This window comes from Parambassis ranga, chromosome 5, assembly GCF_900634625.1.
Source record: "Parambassis ranga chromosome 5, fParRan2.1, whole genome shotgun sequence".
NCBI lineage: Eukaryota > Metazoa > Chordata > Actinopteri > Ambassidae > Parambassis > Parambassis ranga.
In genome coordinates this window covers 19392052-19408995 of record NC_041026.1, presented here as the reverse complement: position 1 = coordinate 19408995, position 16944 = coordinate 19392052, and the positions used below count along the sequence as shown (strand labels likewise).

Here is a 16944-nt window from a genome sequence, read left to right as displayed (position 1 = left end):
GGAGGGAGGAGGGGAAAAAAACAGCTCTTCTCCTGCCAACGCATCTGCTCTGTCTCTAGCCCTTTCTCTCCACTCTCCTGATGGGCAGCTCCTGCTCTCTCTCCCTGCCTCACTGCTTGAGCCAGAAAAGGAGGATGCACAGGATGGATAAATGCAGGATAACTGCTAAAGGAAAGAAAACAAAAGGCAGATGTCAAATAGAGGAAAACCCCAATGTTTATAGGGAGGGAAGCTGAATGAAATGACATCTTAATGAACTGCAGAAGACACAGAGAGAAAGCTGCATATACTGATGAGACTGAGGGGTTTGGGTAATTAGATGCAGGACAGGAGAAGAATATAGAAGAGATGAAGAGGTTTGCAAATAAACAATGCTCAAGAGAGGTAATGGATTTCTCTGTTTCTCTCTTAAGGGGGATTAAGCTTCTATCTGTGTGCCTCCTCACCATTAACCTGTCATTAACATCTTCAAAACACGCTAATTTAGAGACATTTATCTGCCTTTGTGTCATTTGTAAACCAGGCAGCCCTAATTGATCAGTCAGAAAACCAATAAACTGATAACAAATGTGTGTGAAGCTCACAGAAGGAAATTCTGAGTGAAACCTGGACAAATATGAATACAATACAATGCTTTAGCTCCATTATTCTACATTCTACATTTTATGTCAGATAATAACTTCTGTTTGATTTGAGTAACATCTGAACACTAATATAGTGACTGGATACAGAAGCTAATAGCATGGAGACATGGAAACAATGGAAATCTGGATGTCTTATTAACACATACAGTTGGGGTTTTCTTTTATTATTTCCCTAAAACACAAATAAATTATGATGTCATCAGGCTGATCTTGGATTAGTATCAATTGTCATTTTTTAGTCAATTTCATTCATGCAATCATTAGCATTTTTCCTTTTATAATAATACACAAATAAAGTCTGAAGGTGATTGAACTGTCTTTTTATTTGCAGTAATGATTGATTTCAGACCATTTTATCAACTGAACAAAAACATGAAATGAAGTCCCACTCTTCAGTCCTCCAATAAAAACAAAGATATACTTTTTTTGTCAGGGAAATATAATGATTTGTGTGACATTTTTGTGCGTTTATCTCTCTCCTACCTTTCCTTTTCCCGATTTGAGTTCTGTTTAGCCTCTTTCATTCAGTATAATGCCTATCACAGGCTCGTGTTATTTTTTTCTTTTGTACGATAAATATTAAAACACAGTAAAATCACTAAAAACTGGTTGTTCTAACACTCTGAGGTGTCACTCCTGTCAGACACACTACAAAAGTAACACGATCGTAAGAAGGTGACAGTTGTATCGGTCCCCACTGACAACACTGATCCAGAAATCAAAAACACTGATACTGTCCTTTAAGACGTGACACGTTAACATCATTAAATATGACATTTACAACGACACCTGCACTCACTCATCCCTTTCTTAGGCAGTAGTTCTGTTTTTGATGCAGGAATATAAACAAAATAATGTTCCAAATATACCCCAAACATCTGAAACGGCAAAGCAGTGAATAACACTGACATCCTAAACTTTGACACTGTTACCTCTGGCTGCACTTTCTCTGCCTGATTTCAGCTTTTTGTCTGAGTCAATGTCTCCTCCTCCTGGAAATATGGATGGTTTAGTGCATTCAGGGCTGATACTCGCTTCAAGGGGTCAAAGGTCAGCATTTCCTGTGGAGGGGAAGAGAAGTCTGACATTAGTGTGAGCTGTGTTTCTCTAACATTTCAGTCTGGCATTCTAAGAAAACACCAATGAATTTTAAATCAGAGCACTGACAGCAGATTTTGAATAAACAGCAACCAGGTAGCATACCAACCACAAGCAGGAGGCTCAGTGAACGTTTGATTATTCAAAAAGTGAGAACTGGTTTGACTAGTTTCCATGCAAACAGCAGAAATTCCTGGTGGCTGTCACTGAAGCAGTTTACACCTGGGAGTATATAGCAGGGCAGAGGCGGGCACTCAGACATCCTCACAATCCAATCCAACAATGATATTTGCACTCAGCAGGCCTTCCGGCAGAGAGGCTTTCTAATGCATGGTTAACACTGAGATAGCAAACCTGATGGTTTTGTGCCTCAACAGTTCAGATGAGAGGTAAGACATCTTCTTCAAGTTCAGCTACAAAGATTTTAACACTCAAACACTTCACTATTGTTAAGCAGTGAGTTTCAGGTACTTTTACACTATGGGGGGGAAAAATCCCATCTATGGAAGAGGTGTGAACTGCTCGTTAATGAATGGTTAATCTGCATTTGAAAACTGTGAACAAGTGCATGTACAAACACACTGTTCTTCATGTGGACACATGAGGACACAGATTTGAATATCCTGACTGCCATGTTCTGTGTTTAGTCACAGGTCTTACCAGCAGCAGTTTTGCCCCCTGCTCATTTATCTCTGGAACAAAGTCAGTGATTGGGCGAGCCGTGACGGGGGGGAAGTTTTTTCTCGATAGTTTAACGTCAGTAGGCCACTCCTCATCGAGTGGTAACCCGATGACTCTGAAAGGACATTTTCATTGAAACAAGAATCACACATTTGATTAGATCTTTCAGTGAGATAAATGTGCTGGAACAGTGGTACTCACTCAAAAATCTTCCCCAGTTGGTCCATTTCTGATTCTCCACAGAACAGAGGTCTGAGAGAAAGGTTACAGCTTAGTTAAAGGATTGAAACTGGTTGCAGGAATGTTATTTTAGTACTGTATACCCATCATCCTCATATAAACTGTTCAAAAAGCAGTTATTAGCTCCACTGTTTTCATGCTGTGTGTCATTTCTACCACTAGATAGAGCTACTGTGTGTATCACTCCATAATGTTAAATTATGAAGTTCTAAGATTCTCTGGTGAATTAAAGCTGTTTGTGATGCATCACCTTAGACAGCCCATTCACAAAATCCTTACTACAACAGTCTTAGCAGACACACTGTTCACACACTGAGCTTCAAAACTGCCATGACATAATGGACGGTTCCTCCATCTTCATTTACTGTGTATGTCAAAAAAATGACCCCATTTGTTTCCTGACTGAGAGAGTGTGTATGTGTGTGTGTTGTAACATAATGTGTGCCTGGTAAAATCAATTCATCTCTGACACTCAGTGGCTCAGGACCTCATAACAAAGATCACCTGCTGATGTGACCTATTAACAGCTAAAATCTGAACCATCCTGAACAGAGACTCATCAGGACTGCTTTGACACATACACACAAAGACGGTGTTAAAGATACAATCTGGACACACACGTCAGTGTCAGCGATGAGTGAATCTGTTACAGCTGATAAGAGAATCTATCTGAGAAGAGAGTCTAAAGGTGCTACACACCTGCCAATGTGGGCCTCAAGACATGTTTAGATGTCTGATTCTATGGCACCAGGGGAATACTTTCACAAAGCATTTAGCAAAGCTAAAGGGTTGTTTGTGTGTGTGTGAGCGTGTGTTGTCAAAATATAAATAGACTTATACTGCATTAGAACTCACTTGCGTCTGTACATTTCTGCAAAAATGCAGGCGGTGCTCCAGATATCAACAGGTGTGGCATAACTGGACTGCAGCAGAACTTCAGGAGGTCGATACCACAGTGTCACTACCTAAGAGACATACACATAAAGCAAAAACATCACAAAAAACACAATAACTTCATCAGCTCTGTCATCAGACACCTCAGCATGTATGACACAGCAAACAAAATGCAGCCTGTTAGGGCAACAACTCACTTACCAGGTTGTTCACCACACACGTAAGCTGAAGTCTGTGCAGTGATTTAAGCCAAACTGACATGTACAATTATCACTCAGAGAAAACATTGTGTTTTTCCTCTTTCAAAGAGCACAGCCTCAGTCATCTGGCAGAGCTCACAGAAGTGTCAGTCAAGGCAATGCAAGTCGCAGAGACAGCTGTTCACCTCTGATTAAAGAGCATTAGATTTTTGTATGGGCTTCATGATGCAGGCATCCCAAACAACTGTGAAGTCTGCAGCAGCCTTGTGAGGTGCAAAGTGGTTTGAGAAAGAGCAAATGGCATGAAGCGTCTTCAAGAAAACTCTACAAGTCCAGATGCCTTGCTTCAACCTTCTGAATGAAAATGACCTGGATGACTGAGAATCTTCATCAACAACAGCATGTTGATGCATTTTAAACATCTGTGGTACAGATACATGTTACAAGAGCTGGCTTTTCATTTCCAAACAAACCTAATGTAAATAGATGAATTGGTGGAAGACTTGAAAAGAAAGTACACTTCTTACCACAGGAGTGAGGGCCATGTGGCAGCTGTAGATCCTGGCCAGTCCAAAATCAGCCAGTTTCACCTGACCCTGGCTGGTCACCAGAATATTCTCTGGTTTCAGGTCTCTGTGCATCACACGGTTAGAGTGAAGGAATGCAAGGCCAGAGAGCAACTGCCTCATCAAGTCCTGCAACAAAACGGAGGCATTACTTCACTGAAAACACAAGAAAACACCTGCTTTCTGACCAATTTAACAATGTTAGTGCTTATAGTTTTAGCTGCTGCTTCACTCAGTTCTCACTTTAATGCAGTCAGGAGATAGCCCTGCAGCCGGAGCTCTCTCTAAATATGTCTTGAGGTCTTGGTCCACATGTTCAAACACTAGAGTGACTTTAGTCTCCTGCTCTGACCTCTGGGTGGCACAAACATCCATGAGCCTGGAATAAAAAACAAAGGCTCCAGTGAGAGATGTTCGAGTAGATTACAGACCACAGCACTAACGACCATCTTACCTGACCACGTTGGGGTGGTCAAACTGCTCCAACCGTTTTAACAGAGCCACCTCTCTGACGGTGGAGATTGGGAGGCCATTTTGGTCCGTCTGGACGCGCACACTCTTCAGAGCCACAAATTTGCCACTCTCTGTGTCCCGAGCTTTGTAAACAGTCCCATAAGCGCCTCCGCCAATCTCTGCCACTGGTTCATACTGGATACTGGCGCCGTGGGCCATGGCCAGGTTCAAAGAGGCTGAGGGGCAAAGTAGAACACACATTACAGGCAAAAGTGAACACCATTAATAACAATAAGATGAAAAAAATAGTCAGCATATTTGTCTAATGTTGGTTGTCAAGACGATGCCTTCCTTGTTACGGTTTCATCTTCTTCAGTCCATTGTTGTACATGTCTGCTTTATCACTACTGCTTTATCATTCAGAGTGCTGGCTTTGAGTGTACTTATGTGTCTTTTGGAGGAAAACCCTTGCAGAAGCCAGCAGAACCAGCAGATTCAAACCCATTACGTATTTCCTGTCAGGAGACAGTACTAACCACTACAACCACCACACTGCACCACAATGCCACACCAGTGTCAGGCTCATCTGAAGTCATTTTCACTTCATACACAGGAAGCTCTGCTGCCATACCGTCACTGGCAGCCTTACATACCAGCAAATAATCAAAACACAGCACAGCAATACTGACAATAGTGCCAGATCCATATCAAAATAATAATAATAATTTTATATTACATGGGAGCAGTTAAGACTTGTTACAACAAAACTATTACACAACATTTTATGACTAACAGTGCAAACCTCTTTTGGAATGGAGGCAGAAATATGTGACCCACATTAGTCCAAGAATAAATTTACCTATGCCCCTTCTAGATCCATCAAAAGTGAAAAATGTCAGCAGACAACGAGCTGTAGGAGACCTTGGTGACTTCATTAAAGCAGGTCCATGTCCTCACTGAGTGTCATGTTAAAATACACTTGATGCAGGCTCAGCAGCACAGGAAGCAACTTTCCGTCCCATCTTTCCCTCTCATCTCCTTCCAGGAAGTAGCCTGCACCCAGAAAGAACATCACCCTACTGCTTCCTTTTGTTTGTTTAAGTCTCAGCCTTCAATCTGTCAAACTAGTTTGCTACACTTCCTCTGCTCAGTGCGCCCCCAATCAGCTATTTTCACCCACCTTCTGCCTACATATGTATCACCTGGCAGGATGTCTTACTGCCTGTAGCTTAAAAGCCCTGCACTGCTGCTTTAAAACCTGTCATAGGAAGTGCAGTACTCTTGTGACATCACAAGGGGCTACATGTCTGAATGGCTCATTAGACTCCTAATACTTAACTACAAATGCACACTTAATTATTGTGTTTAACATGATATAGAAACTTATGTCAATTCATTTCATATGACTCAAACATTAAACACACACACAGCAGAAAAACTCTGCAACCTGGTATAAACTACGAAGAGATGAAGTAGGTCTGGAACTCAAATTGCTTTTGGAGAGGAAAGTGAGGAAAGTACAACAAAGGAGCAGAAACACAATCCTCTGAAAGCCAAACACTTCAGCCAGGAATTCATTCTCTTGTGTATTGTTCTGCCATCTTCATTGTCCACCACGAGTACTCCAGTATCCAACACTCACAGAACCAGACATCTGGGCTGTAGGTTTGTAAAGCTGAATGCTATATTTTTTTTTGTTTTTGTGGTCTAACCTTTAATAATGGATATATTGCATCAATACTTCACTAAAAAGCTGAATCACATAGCAGTCAAACCCGAACATATGCTGCCAAACCACAGCTGTTGAAGTGGTCAGCATAAAGCAGTTTTATAGAAGGAAGCAACATTACCACCACGTTTCCTCCTCTTATGCAAAGAAAGTTGAGTCAGACTGTCTGCGGACAAGAATCTGCCTTCTTTCCTGTGCATCTACAAGACGATCAAGAAGAATGAATTCTTCTTACCATGACTCACTCAAAGGGTGAGGCTGAAAATAAAAAAATTACCATGCAAACCTGACTCCACCGAGGGAGAGAACACAAACACAAAAACATCCCCAATATGATCATAACACTTCTTATATAGCTATACAGGCTGATGTGATGATAATATCAAGGTTTCATTCTGAAAGGAGGGTGACTCCACCAACCACACACTTTCCAAATGTTGGCGTAGCATAAAAGCTGCAGCTGATTGTAGCTCTTTATCATGAAACTTTCCTCTGTAGGAGCAGCTGTGGGAGTCAGAAGAGCCACAGAAGGCCACAATCTGAGAAATAAAACTGTATTTTTTACACTGCAAAAGAATGTCGTTCCAAAGTTTGAGCTGAGCTACTTTATAGACTTCTATATATTACATACATACACAGTTGTACATAAAGTCAAAAAGACAAGATAAAGAGAACTAGACAAGTCGGGGGTTAAAGCAATCAGCGATACACAGACAGACAAATCCTCTGTGACACCACCTACTTTCTAGAGAGCAGCTTTGAAGCCACCCGACCGTCTAAAAGGGCAAAGAGTGAGTGCAGCAGGGACTTTCATCATGTGACTGAAGCAGACCCAGAAACCTTTATGGCAGTGTGTGGGGCCAAGATTCATAACAGATATTTAAGGATAACTGCAGTGTAGAGCTTTGAGGTTTTGAACTTTTAATCATGGTTCTTAAAGTCTGTAGTTGTCATCTTAAAACACACTACTATTTATAAGGCAGACAATGCTACTTTCCATTGGATCCTTCTCCTATTTATTGATCTTCTTTGTACTTGTAGGACCTTTCAGGAGTCAAGTTCTTGGGGTGCATGCTACCCCAGAGCACCAAGCTCATGGTCCATCTTTTCTCTGTGTTAACAGAGTGCAACAACTTGCTCACATTTAACAAGTTTCACATGGACTCCAGCTATAAAAACAACAAACAAATTTCTGCTGTCTGCTGCTACAAAGACCACGATCAGACTACCAGACGGCAGCAAGTCAAATCTGATTTGTTCAGGTGATATGACCTAAATTTGATTATTTTCAGGGCTGGATGGACACACAAATCTGATCATCATGCCTGATTTTTTTGCATCAAGACTTGAGTCACAATAGGATGTGGTCCCATATGTGATTCACACATATGTGAATGTAAACCATCAAGATACATCTTAAAAAATAACAAAAATGAGAATGCAGCCAAAACGGCTTCATGGACTATTCAGTGTAACATCTGAATAATGTGATTTACTTACTTGAAAGCATATAGACATGAAGACAGGATGGGTACCAGACGTCACCTTCTGTCATGCAGAAGCTAGCGATCAGTGACGACACCCACCCGTCACTCAAAGGGCCTTTAAGCCTAAATGCAGTTTGAGTTGTATAATAAACATTCACAGATGCCTGACAAGAAAATAGCCACTCGTGGAGCTGCCCTGGAGCTGGCAATTATGTGATTATTAATAAACCCTTTATTTGTCCCACAATGGGGAAACAGCACTTTGTCAGGGAATTGTTTTAATCCCTACTTTAAAAAAAAATATATTTTACAGAAAGAAATAAAGTTGCAAACAGTCTCCTGAGTATAGCTGGGTATATTTTTTAGGAGCTTTATGGGAAAAGAGATGATTTAGACTGAAACTAGTGTCTCATGGTGGCCCTCATGTCAGACTTCCTGTGCATGGCTCCTAAAAACCTCTCCTGGTTTCCTTTCTCTATGACACCACATGAGGACAGATTCCAGCTGCACAGCTGGAGACTTTCACAGATGTCTCACAGCACTGAGGTCACTCACCTGCTTGTGTGTAAGAGCAGCTATCGATCACAGCACAGCCTGTCAGTATTGATTGTGTGACAGACGTTCATCTCCCATGTTTCATTCATTACGTTGCAGGCCAGTGACACTGAAGGCGGAGGCACACAGAAGCAGGCCAGGACAGGCGGAGAGCCCGACACGTGGTGCTCCTCCATAGCGCTCCTTTGTTAATTAAACTGCTCAGAAAGTGCAGCAACAACAGGCCACACGGACTTTTCGTTTTCTCACCTCCACGTTCACTGACGTGGCGGAGGGAAACACAGAGAACTACTGCCAGCGGCGGATGGGACTCACCACCGCCTGTAACTTGTATTTTCACATGTGTGCCACATTACATAAAAACCCGCAGCCCGAAAGTGTGACAGACTGGGATCAGGAGCAGCTCCGTGTGATCGCAGTCACTGCACTCACCTCGGCTGGTTCTTCTTCTTCTGTGGCAGCTCACTTTTAGCTCAGTGAGGAGGACATGCTCATTCAGTCTGCCACGTAGAAGTCTCACAGACGAGAGGGTCAGGAGTGGCAGGTCGGCTCCGGGATCAGGTTTTACAGCCCGGCGGTGGATCTGATGAGGAGAAGTGAATCAACCGATGTGATTTGGGCCTCCACTGTTTTTCCTTCGAGCCTGCACCCTTTTTGGGTTGTCTTCCTGTTGCTTCTAGCAACTCTGAGGAGGCGGGGCCAAATTAAATCATGTGTGAGAGCAGCTCCACTCACACACACTAACTTTTCAGGGAGCAAAGAAATAGTACCTCATTTTACTGGTTCTCTGCAGGGTATGAATTTAAAAACTTTATCGCCAACTAGACTGATAGTAAGAAATAGCGTAAAATGTAAAAAATAGATAAAGTGAACGGTCGTCATGGCACCACAGGAAGTGTTGATTATAGCTAACTAATTTATTAATATTATTATTATTATTGTTATTGTTATTTATTATAGGCCTACTACAGGATTGAGTACTTCAGGGGTTCAGACATAACCAGGGGTTAAGACTTGGGGTGACTCTGCTAGCTTTCATAGAAGAAAACAGCAAAGTAAAATAAATGTATATACAATACACTTCAACACGTATATGTTAATATGTGTTTGTGATAATGTAATTATGATAGGGTGAGGTGTAAATATACATGCACGCATCTGTCTACTGTGTGTGTGTGTGTGTGTGCCAAACACATTGATTCCAATAAAGCTGCATATTAAGACATCAGCATCAATTATCATTATTATCAATTTTAATTGTAATGTATTATTCAAGTACTGTTTTTGTGTCTTTTTTTAGTCACTGTAGGTCGGACACAATAATCTGATCTAACAGTTAACTCACATCCTGCCTGATGTCCTCTGTGCTCTCAGGGAAGCCTGCACTGTGTAGACCTGAGTAATGACCTAAAAGTGTAGTGTTGACAAATAAGAGCTCCAAATGAGGAGAAAATAGGTTCATGACTCAGTAAGGAGTCCACCTTCAAGTCAATGACACATTACAGGTTAAGTATTGTTTTAGATGTTCCTTGGTTACATTGTGTGCTCACAAAGGAAAACAAAACTACTGTCTATGTTTTTTTGTCTATAAATATCATGCCTCTTATGGTTTTGTGTTTCCTGGTGTGCTGTGCGACAAATCCTTTTGGGATGCAGATCTTTTTGCACGTTTTCTCTCCAGTGTTCTTATATTTGTGCTCCTGCTGCTTGCTAGAAGGGAAGAAAGTCAGCACTGTCAGAATTTGTAGCTGTGACCAGAAATGAGAACGTAGTACAGTGACAGCATCTTGGCGGACAAAAGTCTGAAACGAAGCATTGATGCTCTGAAAATGTTGAGTTGCTGCAGGGCTTTCTGCCCCACCAGGAAAACTGTTCTAGAGACATCTGCCTGTGTTTTATTGGCCTTTTTTCACAGCACAGGATGACTGGTCTTATAGAAGGAATACATTAATGATGGCTCTGCTTTATTCCTTATTTATAAGTGAAGTGATTACGTCTTCAGAAAGACTCTGAGGAAATTATACTTTTGGAGCTTTGAGAGTTTAAACAGAGATAGAGGGTCGAAGTATCGATGTGTGATTCTAAAGAGCTGACACATCTCAACATAAACATGCATGAATGAAGTGTTCATGTCACATATCTGCAGCAGAACCTGAGGGATGTCATTAGGAATGAAGACATCTGAGATTTCTGGTTTAACACTGGTGATGTGCCTGACAATGAAACAGAGGGATGGAGTGATGTGACCTCCTCCTCCATCACCCAACCTAAATCTGATTGAGTTTGATTGAGTTGGACCACAGAGGTAAGAGCAAGCAGCCAACAAATGCTCCTGTTCTCAGTCGGCACATGAAGTGTTTAGAGAAATATGTGAGGTAAGGCAGTTTCCTGTTTCATAATGAGACACTCTGTTATGCCTATGCTATTCACATTTCTGAATATGTCTGTCCATACACCGTCTTAATCTGCTTTATCCTTTACAGAGTTTGGAGTCTATCCCAGCTGTCGATGAGCGGGAAGGTGGGGTACACCCTGGATAGGTTTACCAGTCCAGGATAAACACGGGGATAAACAAACACTCAGACAGTCCCTGAACGTGCCACGACTTAAGAGGATATGGTTAATTATCTATTTAATTAATTACATTGTGAAAACATAAACACTCCCTTAAATGAAACACACCGTCAGCTGTCTTTAGGATATTGCTCATGTAGGATTTTTTTTTCATGATGGTTAAGTCCATATGGTAAATGTAGCCCTGGGGCTGCACTGTAGTGGGCGCTATTGAGCCATTTATCTAGGAGTCCTTTCAGTAAAAACAAACGTGGCTGTCAATCTGTTTACACATGTTATTAAAAAGGGGATTAATACACATGTTTTCACTTAAGATAATTAGGTGATTATTATTATATGTCTAGAACCATCAACAACTATCACTGTAATTCCTTTGAACTGAACTGATTTACTGAGGTTTACTGAGTGCAGCAGGACCACACAGCACATGGCTGTCTGATTAAACCAGTTTGTTGGTATCCAAAATAACTTTTTGAAAAAAAAGTCCCATCAGACAGATGGTTCCAGCAAACAGCTTCTCTTTGTGATGAAGGAACAGAAGTCCTGTTTACCTAATAATAAACCCTCATAATTATCTGACAGAGGTGTTCCTGTGACCACTGTTGAGTCTATTCTGTGTCCCAGCCATGAGCAGCTTTTCTTCTGTTTGTCTGATACACACACAAACACACATACATGCACTCACGCGCGTATATATATATATAATATATACAATTGTATATGTATTTTATTGTATTGTAATATAACAATTGTTTCTCTTCTCGATCAGCAGATGAATATTAGCACGTGGTCTCCACGTCACATGAATATCAGCACCTTGGACAGCAGCCACAGTCACACCGCCCACACTGGATGGAGCTCATCTCTGCTCGGCTGCGCGGAGGGAGGGTGTGCTTTTGGGAAACTGAAGGCTGATTAAGAAGTTTGAGCTTAGGCGAGCCTGCAAACCGACCTGAAAATCAACTTGGAAGGAGGCCAGGCACGTGCACAGGAAGTGGCATTTTGTTATCTTCCCTGGAGATCCTGATGATGATGATGATGATGATTTGAAGAAGATGATGATGTGCAGTTCTTTCAGCAACCCGGAAGGGACAGTTGCAGTCTGCTGTCGGCTCATTTGGAGGAATCCATATCTGACATCCTCTAGCTCCTCCTGATTTGTGGCGCAGAGATGGCTGGGGAAAGAAGCGACATAACAAGTTGTCGTGAGATGGATTTTTATATTATTTTATATGTTTCTCATCAGCCGTTGAGAAACAGCCCTGCTAGACTGTAACTTTGTAAACGGGCTGTAGGACCTGCTTCAGGGCAGGAAGGTGTGGGACCCTCCATCTAAAAAGAGGCGAAGAAGAGGCAGCAGTGGTGAACTGATGGATGCCGCTGCGAGACAACAAAGGATGCACGCCTGTCACCTCGTGTAATCCCATCTCCCCTGTAGGTAAATGAGAACCTCAAATATAAATCGGATTTGAGTTGGGTTGATAATAGGATTTAATATCAACCCCCCACGGAGTCCCTCTCGCTGCTTGTCCGCCTGGAAAAGAACACATTTGGTGGACAGCTCCTGCTGGTTTTAAATGGAATGAAATGGACCCAGCTGGACCCACAGCACCTGCAAACAACCCAGGCTGAAGATGTGTGAGAGGATGCTGCTGGACTCCCTGTGAATTTAATGCCTGTGCCTCACAGTTCAGCCTCCATTGAATCCCGAAAGAAAACGCCTCTATCCATGAAAAATAATCCCTGCCTATTGGCTGGATCGCAGTGCACATGCTATAACAACAGGATATGCAAAGAGCTATGGGCTGATCTCCCAGCCTATCATGTTTTTCTCATGCTTTTTCAACCGAGATCTCTTTTTCATTTAAAAGGATGTGAACCAACAGAAATAGTTCTGATGTCTTAATAATATAATATTAATAATAGTAATAGTAATGGAGGATCTTCCACAGTGCAGCACCAGCCTGTATTTTTCAGAGCAGTTGTAGTAAAGCTGCTAAAGAATGTTCAAGTATCGCATCCGGATGTTTTTCAATGAACTCAAAGTGTTGCTACTGATGCGCCCTGGATCCAGCAGGAGGACTGATACAGGCACAGACCCAGACACACAGACCAGGATGAGAGGTCTGGCTATAGGGGGTTGTGGTTGCTCTCACCGGGATGACGATGAAGAGTATTATGGCTCTGACCCACGGCCACGCAGTCTGACATTTGAGGATAAAGATGGGGCCAAACCCCAGGGAGGAGATGAAGAAGGAGAAGGAGGAGGAGAAGGAGAAGGACTGGAAGCTACTTCCCTACCGAGTCTCTCAGAAAGTGGAATGCGATCACCACAGTGCCGGATCTGCTTCCAGGGACCAGAGAAGGTAAAGTTTAGAAATGAAGGCGTTCATAAGGTTCTTTGATTTAACAAAGGGCCTCTCAGTGGGACTTCAGCAGGGCAGGTTCCTCCTGGAATCTCACGGCATGCGATGCTCAAGTGAGAGAACTGTCTCAAGTTCACTACTCACTTTAGGACAAAATAGCAGGTGAGATGCAAACTTACAGCTGAAAATTAAAGACACAGTTTGTAAAATGGCTGCAGATTCTGCTTTTTTAGGTCAGATCGTTGTTTTTTATGAACCATTTATTAGACATTGCTACAGCACAAGCATCAAACCACCAATCTGCATGATGATCTGCAGGATAAGATTCTCACATAGCTGCAGTCTGTTGCCATTGACAGGGAGAGGAAGCAAAAACATGGCAACAAGCCTGTGCTGGTATAAAAACAAAGCCTTAAATACTCCTGTTACTACTGCTCTCTAGCCCCTTAAGAGGTTCAAGCCATCAATATGTTGACTCTTTTACTTATCTGTCTGTCAGCATGACAAGAGGTTAGAACTATGGATTACATGTTCTCTCATGCTGTGCTGAGAGTTAGTAACATTGACTAAATATCCCATCCTACTTCAACAGAAGGTGTCTCTAAAATTTGGGTCTGTAATGCCAACAGCAACACCAGCAAAGCTATATGAGAACTTACTCACATACTCCCTTAAGATTCTGATGTGTGTCGAGTGCATCGAGTCTGCTAGACGCAAAAGTAAAAATCCAGAGAGGCTGAGACTAAAACAGGGAAATAATTTATCAAGTGTGATCTGAAAATAGCAGTGGGCAGACAAAAGCCATCAGTTAAGAATAGGCTGGAGAGATTCTGTATTTACTATGCAAACCAGTGTCAAGTCCTCACAGTAAAACAGTCAGGCCCACATTAGACAGTTTTAAAAGAGAAAGCTTCCTGATTCCCCAACATAAAAGCTGCTTATTTATATTCATCGTGATTCAAGGGGAAGTGAGAGCGGCAGTATGTGTCCAATAACAATGCTCAAGGACTCTCTTGTGGGAACAATTATTGCACCAATCAAACCTTTGATCACCAGTAAGGTCACACAAAGTGCAGCTCATGTGTTGTCCTCTCACATCAATGAAGCAAAAAAAGGTTTTTTTAAATGTCTATGTCATCTTGGTCCAATACTTGAAGGCCTGAGCATGTCATATCTAGTGGATGAATTCAACCTTGAAGAGACAGACTTTGCTGGAGGTCTGTAAAACTTTTTATTTGCCCTCCGGATATCTGACTAATTAAAGACCTCGCACATCAGCTAAAGTCAGACGGAAACTAGAGAGAGATGTGTGAGAGCGTTGTCAGTCCGAAGGCCTTAGGGAGCCTCATACTGACAACAAAAACCTGCACCAGATGTCCCGTGATTTCTTGTGCGGCCACAGAAAAGTGACACTAGAGAGCAAACTGTATCCAGCTAAAGAACATTACATTGTGTCGCTTCATTATGAGTGCAAGTTTTAAATGTCTGCCGCTCAGGATGCAAAGGACATTGTAGACATAGACCAGATGAACCAGATGATGGTTACATTTCACACAGTGCTTGAAATGTCTTGGTGATATTGATGTGTGTTACTCAATAGCTGTAATTAAATAGGGATCAACTGCTGAATATTCTTCTCTGGAAGTCCTGCTGATTTTTCAAATAATAAAACAAAAAACATCACTCATCCAGACTGAGTGACTGCAGACAAGGTGTGTTTAGTTGATGATGATGATGATGATGATGATCATCATCATCATCAAATAAAAGAAAAGGCACTCGACGCCCCACTATGGTAGTGGCTACATGCTAAAAATAACCACATACTAAAACAAGTCTTAGTCACACGTTTTCTGGTTCCCTGGTTACAAACAGAATCAAACATAATGTATAGATAATAAACACACTAAGCCAGGGGGCTGTGTTTTTTTATATTCATTAATTAATCATTTGAACCCATACATACTCCAAACCCTTATTTATCTTGTTTTATTCACTGCAAACATCACAACGTGAGCAGCTCCTGATTTGATATAACACCACCACTTCGTCTTATCATCTTTATTTTTTTCACTGTGAACTAAAGTTTTGATTCAGTGACCGTTTTAACCTGCAGTCGTCTCAGTGAATGTGTATCTCATGCAGTTTGTGTGTGTGTGCTGCAGGGGGAGTTATTGAGCCCCTGTCGCTGTGATGGCTCTGTGCGCTGTACCCACCAGTCCTGCCTTATCCGCTGGATCAGTGAGAGGGGCTCTTGGAGCTGTGAGCTCTGCTACTTCAAGTACCAGGTCCTGGCCATCAGCACCAAAAATCCTCTGCAGGTACAGTCTGCGTTTTTTAGTCAGTCAGCCTCCACAACACAAAAAGTCATGTAAATGAAGGCTTACAGTGAGGCATTGTTTTACTCCATCATGCATGTATCTGACACATTTCTAACTCTTTTTCTGGAATCCCATGTTGCTGTCACTGAGACACTGTGCTCTTTGCAATGACTCATTGACAAGAGTCTGATTGGTGCGTCTCACCCTGTCTGTGTGCAGTGGCAGGCTATCTCTCTGACTGTGATTGAGAGGGTGCAGATTGCAGCCATTATCCTGGGCTCTCTCTTCCTCATCGCAAGTATTTCCTGGTTGGTGTGGTCTTCTCTCAGTCCCTCCGCCAAATGGCAGCGGCAGGACCTTCTCTTCCAGATATGCTACGGCATGTATGGCTTCATGGACATAGTTTGTATAGGTAAGACTTAATAGTTGCATTTGTGCCAATGTCCTATGTACATGTGTGTGTTCTGTTAGTCGTTTAATGGATGGATTCCCATTACAATTAAGTCCAAAAAAACATAAACAAGCCGAGTACTTTTAACCTTTTAATTACTTTGTTCTGCTCCAGGTTGAACAAACGTCTGTTTGTCTGTATGTAACCCTGTTTCCTGCTTCCACCTCCCTGACTGTTTGTCCTTTACACTCAGGCCTTATAATCCACGAAGGATCATCTGTTTACCGGATCTTTAAGCGCTGGCAGGCGGTGAACCAGCAGTGGAAAGTGCTGAATTATGAGAAAGCCAAGGACTTAGGTGACCCCATCAGTACCAGTAAAGGCACTGGTCGCATTGTGAGGGACTCTCCTCACGCGGTCACAGACGGCAGCCAAAGGGCAAGTAGGCATGTCAGGACTATTCTCAACCACCACTGTGGCTATACTATTTTGCACATCCTCAGCCAGCTAAGACCCAACAACCTGCACAGGACCAACCATGAGGTGGTCATGAGAGTGACCACAGTATGAGGCTGAGCTCTACTGACAAAAGAGCTCAAACGCTGAAGTGCTGATCAGGATTCCATACAATACATACAAAAATCCTGATCTGCTGTACAAACACTGCCGTGAACTCCTAGCTTCACATTTTGCTCTCAGACTCTTCCTGACCCGAGTACAATGAGAATGAATGTGTTTCTAATAT

The 16944-nt window shown here is 42.2% G+C and overlaps 2 protein-coding genes across 2 annotated transcripts; one reads left to right on the top strand and one right to left on the bottom strand.

Moving 5' to 3' along the window:
* Positions 1-962: 962 nt before the first annotated feature.
* cdk4 (cyclin dependent kinase 4) lies at positions 963-9232 on the bottom strand. Its single transcript, XM_028405902.1, has 8 exons — positions 8980-9232; positions 4778-5012; positions 4567-4702; positions 4285-4452; positions 3519-3628; positions 2625-2675; positions 2403-2538; positions 963-1705 (listed from the first exon to the last, which is right to left on the bottom strand). Exons 2-8 carry the CDS (start codon positions 4993-4995, stop codon positions 1604-1606), a joined length of 921 nt encoding a protein of 306 aa, XP_028261703.1. The 5' UTR covers positions 4996-5012; positions 8980-9232; the 3' UTR covers positions 963-1603.
* A 3892-nt stretch (positions 9233-13124) lies between these two features.
* LOC114436468 (E3 ubiquitin-protein ligase MARCH9-like) lies at positions 13125-16769 on the top strand. The gene is made up of 4 exons (XM_028406741.1): positions 13125-13487; positions 15653-15808; positions 16028-16220; positions 16453-16769. Exons 1-4 carry the CDS (start codon positions 13125-13127, stop codon positions 16767-16769), a joined length of 1029 nt encoding a protein of 342 aa, XP_028262542.1.
* Positions 16770-16944: the final 175 nt, after the last annotated feature.